The 11,000-nt window shown below is 34.8% G+C and overlaps 1 protein-coding gene across 1 annotated transcript; it reads right to left on the reverse strand.

The window, feature by feature from the left end:
* Positions 1 to 7,248: 7,248 nt before the first annotated feature.
* On the reverse strand, positions 7,249 to 10,697 carry LOC139896723 (FLUCTUATING-LIGHT-ACCLIMATION protein 1, chloroplastic-like). Its single transcript, XM_071879362.1, has 6 exons — positions 9,942 to 10,697; positions 9,137 to 9,239; positions 8,846 to 8,901; positions 8,406 to 8,570; positions 8,084 to 8,197; positions 7,249 to 7,519 (listed from the first exon to the last, which is right to left on the reverse strand). Exons 1-6 carry the CDS (start codon positions 10,572 to 10,574, stop codon positions 7,427 to 7,429), a joined length of 1,164 nt encoding a protein of 387 aa, XP_071735463.1. The 5' UTR covers positions 10,575 to 10,697; the 3' UTR covers positions 7,249 to 7,426.
* Between the last annotated feature and the right edge of the window lie 303 nt (positions 10,698 to 11,000).

Here is an 11,000-nt window from a genome sequence, read left to right on the forward strand (position 1 = left end):
GTGTACACCGACCATAAGAGTCTTCAGCATATTTTTTATCAAAAACAACTCAATATGAGGCAACGTCGCTGGGTAGAGTTATTAAATGATTACGATTGTGAAATCCGTTACCACCCCGGAAAGGCTAATGTTGTAGCTGATGCCCTAAGTCGGAAAGAAAGAGTAAAACCTCTTAGGGTCCGAGCTTTGAATATTACAATTCGTACTGATCTCACAAAGCAAATTCAAGCAGCACAGTTAGAAGCTTTAAAAGAAGAAAATGAAAAAGGTGAAATGAGCAAAGGATTAGAAAAACAACTTGAAGTGAAAGCCGATGGAACCCTGTATTTTGCTGGTAGGATATGGGTACCAAAACATGGTAACCTAAGGCAACTAGTACTGGATGAAGCACACAAAACGAGGTACTCAATTCATCCAAGAAAAGGGAAAATGTACCACGATCTCAAGAAGTTCTATTGGTGGCCTAATATGAAGACAGAAATTGCTACTTATGTAAGCAAATGTTTGACATGTGCAAAGGTCAAAGCTGAGCACCAAAAGTCGTTAGGATTACTGCAACAACCAAAAATTTCGCAGTGGAAATGGGAAAGAATAACCATGGATTTCATTACGAAATTGCCAAGGACTGCAAGTAGTCATGATACTATATGGGTGATAGTTAATCGTCTAACTAAATCAGCTCACTTCCTACCAATAAAAGAGACAGACAGTATGGAAAGATTAGCATGCCTATATTTGAAGGAAGTAGTTTCCAGGCATGGTGTACCTATCTCCATCATATCTGATCGCGACACCCGATCCACATCACGTTTCTGGCAGTCATTACAAAAAGCATTGGGAACTCGATTAGATATGAGCACCACTTATCACCCACAGACAGATGGTCAAAGTGAAAGAACAATACAAACATTGGAAGACATGTTACGGGCATGCGTGATTGACTTTGGAACCAGTTGGGATCGACACTTACCGTTGGCAGAATTTTCATACAATAACAGCTATCATACTAGCATCAACGCAGCGCCATTTGAAGCACTTTACGGTAGAAAGTGCAGATCTCCTATCTGTTAGAGTGAAGTAGGAGAAAGACAACTTACTGGACCAGAAATTATTCATGAAACCACCGACAAGATCATTCAAATACAACAGCGATTGAAAACGGCCATGAGTCGCCAAAAGAGTTATGCTGATGTAAGAAGAAAACCGCTAGAATTTCAAGTGGGCGACAAAGTCATGTTGAAAGTGTCACCCTGGAAAGGCGTTGTACGATTTGGTAAACGAGGAAAGCTAAGTCCTAGGTACGTAGGACCCTTTGAAATCACCGAAAGAATTGGAGCAGTTGCTTATCGATTAAAGCTACCGCAAGAACTTAGTAGTGTTCACGACACATTTCACGTGTCAAATTTGAAGAAATGTTTAGCTGAAGAGGATGTCGTAATTCCTCTTGACGAAATACGAATCAATGATAAACTCCATTTTGTAGAAGAACCTGTTGAAATCATGGACCGTGAGGTCAAACAATTAAAACAAAGCAAAATACCGATAGTTAGAGTTCGTTGGAACGCAAGACGATGACCCGAGTTTACTTGGGAACGTGAAGATCAAATAAAGCAAAAGTATCCACATTTGTTCACTGATATCGCTCATGAAACAGGTACTACTCAAAATTTCGGGACGAAATTTTCTTTAACGGGGAGCTACTGTGATGACCCGAAAAATTTCGACTTATTTAAACCAATTCTCTATACGATTTTTTTTTATTTTGACACGTTAAACAAAGTCTGTTAGATTGAGTCTCAAAATTTTAGAACTGTTTCATATATACAATTACCTTTGACTACTCTCGACGATTCATGAACAATTATATGTATATATATATATATATATATATATATATATATATATATATATATATATATATATATATATATATATATATATATATATATATATATATATGTACAAGTAAAAACAACTTTCCTACAGTAAAACACTATTTACTACAGTAAAAATGACTTTGCTACAGTAAAACACTATTTGCTACAGTGAAACCGTACTTTGCTACAGTGCTACAGTGAAAACGAGTTTGCTACAGTAAACACTATTTGATGTCGACGAACTAGCAAACAAAAACGGATAAGGCGGCCATGCGATCGCATGGCAAAAACACTGAAAACTCATGCGATCGCATGAGCTACAGTAAATGGAAAAGTATTATAAATACACCAGTTTGCTCGACGATTTTTTTCACAACACTTTCTTATCCTTATTCTGTAATTTAAATTTAAATTTATAATTATAATTATAATTTTAATTTAAGTTTAATAATAATAAAGTATATACGAGGGTGTTTTAATTCGGGTTTCAAACCGTTTTAAACTAAGAAAATATTGGGTATTGTTCGGGGTATTGTTCTTGAATCCAAGGTCAACCATACAGTCGTCTACCATCATTACGTCTACGCAATTTGCCTACAATATTGAGTCTCAATATTGAACCGTGAGTTATAGTCTCCCTTTTTAAATACTTTAAATATTTTTGGGCTGAGAATACATGCAATTTATTTTAAACGCAATAAGACACAAGTACATACTAAATTCTACACTGAGTTAAACCAAAAATCCCTTAGCTTTGGTAACTAGTAGCTTCCAGTACATAGGATATGGACTGGTGGGCGCGAATAATTGTATATGGATCCATAGGGCTTGACATCCCCGTCTGAGCTAGAGCGCTAGCCTTTTAACGGACGTATGTTATTTGAGTTTAAGACACGTTGGTTTGCGTGTATTAAAACGAATGGGGTAATTATCACTATAGCGTTAAGTTTAGTTACCAGGGTGCTCTGTTACGTAGAATCTATTGATAAACTTTTGATGAAATCTTGTGATCTATCTTTATATATATTTATGACTCGAGCAATTAAACCTATAACTCACCAACATTCGTGTTGACCTTTTTAGCATGTTTTATTCTCAGGTCCTTAGTGTACTTCCGCTGTGATGTGCTTGTTGCCTGCATGGAGTCTCTCATGCTTTGTTTAAAGTTTATTGCATTCTATATAAAACTGCGTTGTGTAATAAATAATTGAACTGTGATGTCAACATGTAAATTAAAGACTTATGTATTTTGGGGTTTTGCTTATACCTAAGCACTCGCCCACATGTTTATAACTTTCTATGTTTAGAAAGTCACTTATTTTAATGAATGCAATATTTTATCAAAACGTATCATATAGAGGTCAAAACCTCACTGTGGAATCAATGATTAACGTGCCGCGTCAATAGCGATTTTGACGGGTCGTTACACAGATGAACCTCATCTAGGGGATTATGATGAACCCTCTAGCTACGGTGAAGCCATGTCAGATCCAGAATCTTACAAATGGCGAGATGCTATGAAGGCAGAGATGTAGTCCATGAAAGATAATCAAGTATGAGACTTGATTGATCTTTCACCCAATTGCAAGACAGTGGGGAGTAAATGGGTCTTCAAAAAGAAGGCTGACATGGACGGTAATGTAAACACTTTTAAGGCTCGGTTGGTGGCAAAAGGTTATACTCAAACTCAAGGAATTGATTATGAGGAAACTTTTTCACCAGTCGCGAGCATTAAATCAATTAGGATACTTATTACCATAGTTGCTTTCCATGATTATGAAATATGGCAAATGGATGTCAAAACTGCTTTCCTAAATGGTGACCTAAGCGAGCACGTATATATGGTTCAGCCGGAAGGATTTGTGAATCCTAAGCATCCTACTAAAGTATGCAAGCTTTTAAAATCCATTTATGGATTAAAGCAAGCATCCAGGAGCTGGAATCTTAAGTTTGATCAGAAAATCAAAGAGTTTGGTTTTTCTCAAAACCAAGATGAGCCCTGTGTTTACATTTGAGCTAGTGGGAGCAAAGTTGTCTTCTTGATCTTGTATGTTGATGACATACTACTTATTGGAAATGACATTCCAACTTTGCAAGATGTCAAATCTTGGCTTGAAAAATGCTTTGCCATGAAAGATCTTGAAGAAGCTAAGTATATTCTAGGAATCAGGATCTATAGAAATAGATCCAAAAGGCTTATTGGTTTGAGTCAAAGTACATACATTGACAAAATCTTGCGAAGATTTAACATGCAAAACTCCAAACGCGGAGCATTGCCCATGCAAAAGGGCATAACCTTGAGCAAGTCACAAAGTCCTATCACACCTGATGAGATAAGACGAATGAAATGTGTTCCGTATGCTTCGGCTATATGATCCATTATGTATGCCATGTTATGTACTAGACCTGATGTCTCGTTAGCTTTGAGTTTGATGAGTCGTTATCAACAGAATCCAGGTGACGAACATTGGATTGCTGTTAAGAGTATTCTTAAATATTTGCGGAGAACTAAATATGTGTTCTTGGTTTACGGTAGTTTGGAAGAAGAGTTGAGTATTAGATGTTATACAGATGCTAGTTTTCAAACTGATCGAGATGATTCTCGATCCCAGTTAGGGTATGTCTTTGTCATGAATGGCGGGGCAGTTGATTGGAGAAGCTCAAAGCAGAGCACAGTTGCACAGTCTACAACGGAAGCAGAATACATTGCTGCCTCAGAAGATGCTCAAGAAGCTGTCTGGATTAGGAAGTTTATTGCTGAACTCGGAGTAGTTCCCAGGATTGAATCACCTATGGAAATGTACTGTGATAATTCAAGTGCTATTATACTTGCGAAAGAATCACGTGTACGTAAAGGTAGCAGACACATTCTTCGAAAGTTTGACTACATTCAAGAAGTCGTTGAGAGGAATGATATTAGTATTCTTAAGGTTCATACAGATGATAATGTGGCTGACCCGTTCACGAAGCCCATGACACACAACAAGCATGATGATCATGCTAGTAGTATTGGACTTCGTTATGCTGCTGACCGTTTTAAATATGTAATTTAGTATTTGGATATTTTTGGAACATTAAGCAGTTTTATCTTAATGAATTAATATATAGTTGGTATGATCAGCTTCATTTATATCACTGTGTTCTATATTAGCATGTTTAATCCATGAATGATCATGTTATGGGAATAACATGAATTAAGATTAATATGAAGTTTTGGTTATATTTATTGATGATAAATAGTTAACTTGTAGAGACCAAAATTCATATGTATTCATTGATGATGAATATTGGAATGATCCATCCGAGATGTCACTACATGGATCGTTGTCAGTAGTGAATCTTTTAGTGATTATGTCTTTATGTCCTTAGACTTGAGATGCACGCCAGTTTTGATGTGTGGAACATTGTACTTTGATATGTTTAAACGATGTCTTGAATAAGGCTGTAATAAAGGCCATTATTGGATATAATGTAAAGCTCGTGATAGACACGTGTATGCAAAATAGGATTTGTTCCTCCGAAATGTTTGGAGTTGGATACTTTTGAGCTCCTCGATGAATGAATAAGATATTTGTGTGGCCGCACCCAGATGTAATTAAGATGATACTTAATTAATTTGGTGATCTAATTCAGTTCTAAGATCGAGAAATAAAATAGTTAAACAAATGAGAATGACCGATGATCCATATCTCAATTTTAACTAAAGTATATGAAACGAAGGGACGAATGACATTTAACACTTAATATAACTAGTTCCAAGAAACTACCCTCACTTGAATTTAGGGACAATAGCCTGTTGCTAGACGGTATCCATTGTTTGTATAGTTATTTGTTGTTGTACAATGCACAAGTGGGAGTCTGTAGGATTAATGTGCAAAGTACAATGTATAACTATATGGCTAAGATCATTTGAGCCTTCGGGGTCACACACATATACACTTAGACGTCAAATGAAATATATATATGATGTATATATATTACTCAAGTAACGAAACAAATTAAGTGATTAATATTAATTGATTTCCTTGATTCGGTTGTTGGTTTATTTTTGTCTTGTGATATACAAGAAATAAAATTGATTTTGAAAATCTTTTTCAAGATTTTTTTAGCCTACTGATTTAGACTAATTCAGATTATATATTAGCCTTTTTGGCTTTAGGGGTGTGAAGACAAAAAACAAAAGATCCGCAAATCACCTTGAGTTGTTTTTACATGTACTACTCAAATATATATATTGCTTCTTGTTTTTGGTACAGAACACAACTAACAAAAATTAAAACCGTTTCTTACCTCAAGAAAGATCAAGAAAGCTACATGCCACTTTTGTTTATGAAACGAAATCAATACGGAGTATTATTTATCTATTGCTTATTAATATAATTTGATTATATTAATTTGTTACTTGGGTTTGGACTAGCATCCATTGACGTTGTTTGAAGTGTAGTGTGGACTATCCAAAGAGACGGTCATACTTTTGATCGTAGGTTTCTCTCCGTTCATCAGTTTCTTCAAGAAAGGTATATTGTTAACTCATCTTATGATTTAATATTCATGACAATTATTATGGTGTAACTGGATCTTTGGGATCGTTAATCATGTGCATGTTTTATTAAATTTAAATATATGAATATTTAATTTTAATAAATGGTTTATAAAATAATACTAGGTAATTGATTATTATTTTAACTATCCGCTGCGTTAATCTGATTTAAAAGTACACACGGTTTTCCATCAGTTCGATGGTAGTGGTTAACAAGGAATGAATGAATGTTGCGACCCAAAGTATTGTTGTTCCATCTCTACTTTCCTTTTCAGCCACAAGGATTTAAGATAGTTTTAAGCTGTATAAAATTGTCACAAATGATACAGATTGTAGAATATAAAATTCAAATGTAAATCTGGATAAACCAACTGATTTACCAAATGTTTATTAGGTACAGGACCTGAAACTTCCTCTTGGTTTGCATTGTAAGAATGAGATGGGATACATGGCGAAAACCGAAAAATTTCACCGGGGGCAAAAAAAAAAAATTTAGGGTCATGCGCTTTTGAGTTGGGGGCAAAATCTATAAGCTTTTGGATAAAACATGAATGCTTTTGGGGCAAAATCAAATTTTAAGCCTGGAAATTTCAAATCCACTGGGGCAAAAATTATCAAAATCCAAAATTTTAAGCCTGAAAAAGCCTAGAATTTGAAATTGACTGGGGGCATATGCCCCCCCTTGCTCTCTGCAGTTTCCACCACGGGATACATGTAATGTTGTTTGGCTGCATATTTCGCCAAATAAAGCATTTTGTGACCATTTTCATCAAGCCGTACACAATAATGCTCAGATGCCACAAAAGCTAATATTTGTTACTGGTTGCTATATACCACATCATACATTCATTCCATTACAAAAATTGTTAAAATCCATTACAAAGTTATATAGTTCTCCGTACTTCACAGTTGGTATACAAACATGTTGAAAATTGTGAGAGGATACACTTTTCTGCATCATTCATCGCCTATAGATTATGTACATAGTATCATAACAGGTTACTATCACCTACAGAGGGCGCAACAACGAATAATCTTCTAGCAGTTCTCGCTCTGAAAGAGTATCGTTTTCATTTTGTGGGGTCCATAGCACCTCGACTGCCTGTGAAATGATCAACTAGTTAGCAATGCAGCATCAAAATTCATCATTACAGGTGACCAGAACGTTGGTGTTCAGATGGGTTAGGTACTAGTGCAAACGGGTCGGGCCAGGATGTATCACCTCACAAACACTGTCTATATTTCTATTTTGATGTTTTTGTAAATACCTAATGTGCTCAGTATGATTACACAACATTATTTTACTTTTTTTATCAAACGGTTTAGGAGAATTTTCATACATCTAAATATTAGACATTTATAACTCTACTAGTACAGAACAATAAGAGAAACCTGATACTAATTATATACAAAAAATCTAATAGCTAAACTTTACAAATTAATTATTACTACGTATGTATCAAGTCTAATACATTTATACGTCTAATACTAAATACACTCCAGGACACTTTTAACCCTTTTGATATATCGACACATCGGAATCTGGCCGATAATGATTAAAAATTAACCCAAATGAGCCGATTTAAACGCAGATGGGCAAAATGAACACTTCTAATCATTGATTAATAGGCTGCTTAAGTGGAAATTGAGCTAATTTGGGTCTCACCATAATTCTGCTTGAAGGGATAGAGGCCAGCTTTTGCAGGGCTTCCTTCAATTGTGCACTGCTGTTGATAGGCGGCAGTTTTTGTACGCCGCCAGCAGCCACGATGATTGTAATCTTCAACCACAAAATCACCGTTATTAGTAATGCAGATGCCATATAGTTGTAACAACATGAATTTCTTATAACAGAACAAGTTAGATTAACTGATGTTAAGCAATGAATGAAGAGAAAATTTAACACTTACTTAAGGCGAACGAGTAAAAATAATTGCAGACTACAAGAGAATAAGTATGTTAATGATGATCATATAAAAAGTACTGACCACAATATACTCATTACGGAACCCATTAGATCTTTGACTTGTTGTACTTTGCTTTCTGATGTTGTTGACATTGACCAAAGTCTCTTCATCAAATTTACCCCTTTCTTCAATCGAAAGTTGATTAAATCGTTTTTCTCCTTCCTCAACGCTTCTCTTAACATCCACCTATACCAAATTAATAAATAAAAAATGCAAACTTTTAATGTTCCTAAAAAGTATCAAGCATCAAAGAAAATTATTTCACTCCATGATAATAATGCACTTCCATATCACTTAATTAATATACAAATATAGTTTTATCATATGGAGAAATACATATTTTAATGTTAAATATGTAAATATATGACTCGAATCTATATACAGTCTAGTATTATAATTGATTGGATTTTAAAAAAAAAACATCAAGCCAAACAAGACGATGAAATAGTGTAGTGACTTACAGATGAATAACCAGAAATGCAATACTCAGGATGTCTAAGCAGAGATAGAGTTGTCTCTGCAACCAAAGCAAATTCAATTGAAAAATCAATTAGAAAATTATAGACACACATATAAGGACACAAATGTTTGTGTATATGTGTGTGTACATGCATATTTGTAAATATAACAAGATTTTTAGCAAATAATTGATCCATTCATGTTTAGTATAGAGCAGACAGATCGATGATAATTTGTGAAGCATCATATATACACACTGTATATATATGTGAATATATAATAAACATTGTTACCTTGTAATACAAAACTTAAGCCCGCTGGTGTAGACGTATCAGCTGACTCAGCAATCCGATTGAGATCCCTTTGCAGTGATCTCCCCATACCCAACAATCCAACCTTCAAAAGTAAAAACGTTTAGTTCTACAAATGGTAAGATGAGTAAGTTTACATATCGTAGGTGACTATTTCAAAAATAAAAGTCTGTAGTTATAAAAACATAAACTATCCTTCGGGTTTAAATGATTAATATTATTGATAAAACAATAATCTAAGATATTAGTCTCCTGTCTAATAAAGAAGATACAATCCAAGTTTGAGTATCAAGAGCGTAACTTTGAACCTTCAGAATGTGACATCGATTCTTTATTTGGAAAAACATGTAGCAACCATATTTGTAATACTGCCCAAATGTCTACATAGTGTATCTACTACAAAGAATGTTTGGCATTATCGTTCGAAAGTGACTATCTAATAATTGTGCTTGCACGTCGCATATGATCAGTTTCTACTTTCTAATGTTCAAGTACAGTGAAAGTGATTCTTTTTAAATTATTTACCGGTCCACAAATCAGTTTATTAGTAGCTGCAACAAAACTAATTCTGATTATCTAACTATTTAGTTGCCATTTTACCAGTAAATCCTTAAAAAAATCAAAACTTGCCAAGAACAATATACAGTCGTACAGCCCGTTTAACTACAGCTGAGTACCCTACTCTCAGTTAACATATATAATTAGCAGTTTTAGCACATACTAACTTAAGGTTAAGCTAACAGCATATTGAATGAGATATCAGCTATATTTGGAACAAACATAATACCTGAAGCTTTAAAACACTAGTTTTTTCAGTAGCAGTAAGCACACCACCATCATCAGCATCAGACCGATCCGATAAGAACCCGGACACCAAAATAAACGCAGCAAAACCCATCATCACAAAGAAAAAACTTGACCCGACTCCAACTGCAGGCCCTACAAAAAACCCACCACCACCACCAAAAGGCGTAGGAGCATAATACGGAGCCGAAAATGACACATCGGGGCTCCGAATTCGAGTACTGTAACTTCTCGAAGATGACGAAGAAGAAGAAGACGAAAATGACCTCCCACCCATTCGCCCACCTGAAGCAGCTAACGCATATTGATGATCACACAACAATAACAACCCCACTAAAACCCCAGTTATGAGAGGCTTTTGTAACGAATTTATAAACTTCTTGATTGTATCAAAGATCACTGCTTTAACAGCAATTTGTTTGGAATCATGAAAACCCTTGATGGGTTTGGGGTTAGGGTTTGTAAAGAAGCATTTGAGGTGTAATTTGGGGGTGAATTTGTAAGAAAGGTGGGTTCTTGATAATTTGAATGGGAGTTGAGGTGAATGAAGGGATTGTTGGAGTAAAAAAGGGTTGGAATTGAAGTTGGATTGTAATAAAAATGATGTGTTTGCCATGAATGTTTGATGTTGTTGGAGGTATAGATACAGAATAGATAGAGAAAAAGATACAGAGGGTTTGATCTAAAAATGGAATGGTGATGAAAGAATGAATGTAACAGGACCAGATAATGTGAACCCGTGGTTGGATGAAGACCGATTGTGGTGGTAAGACACCTGCCCCTAGTTTTTTACAGTAATATTCTTTTATACTTTATTTATGATTATGATATAAAATAAAATTATGAGAATTGATATTTCCAAACTTGTTTTTGATAAATCTACACAAATTCACTAAACTGTCTTTAATGATGTGTTATATAAATTTTTCATTTCAAAATATTCATTTCAAAATAACACATCATTAAAGACAGTTTAGTGAATTTGTGTAGATTTATCAAAAACAAGTTTTTGATAAATCTACACAAATTCACTAAACTGTCT

Source organism: Rutidosis leptorrhynchoides, chromosome 3 (assembly GCF_046630445.1).
Source record: "Rutidosis leptorrhynchoides isolate AG116_Rl617_1_P2 chromosome 3, CSIRO_AGI_Rlap_v1, whole genome shotgun sequence".
NCBI lineage: Eukaryota > Viridiplantae > Streptophyta > Magnoliopsida > Asterales > Asteraceae > Rutidosis > Rutidosis leptorrhynchoides.

Coding starts and splice junctions, on each gene's coding strand:
- LOC139896723 (XM_071879362.1), bottom strand. CDS start 10,574: ATGGCAAACACATCATTTTTATTACAATCCAACTTCAATTCCAACCCT. Junction 8,902..9,136: donor CTTAAGTTTTGTATTACAAG/GTAACAATGTTT, acceptor CTTTGGTTGCAG/AGACAACTCTATCTCTGCTT. Junction 8,198..8,405: donor TCCGTAATGAGTATATTGTG/GTCAGTACTTTT, acceptor TTGTGGTTGAAG/ATTACAATCATCGTGGCTGC.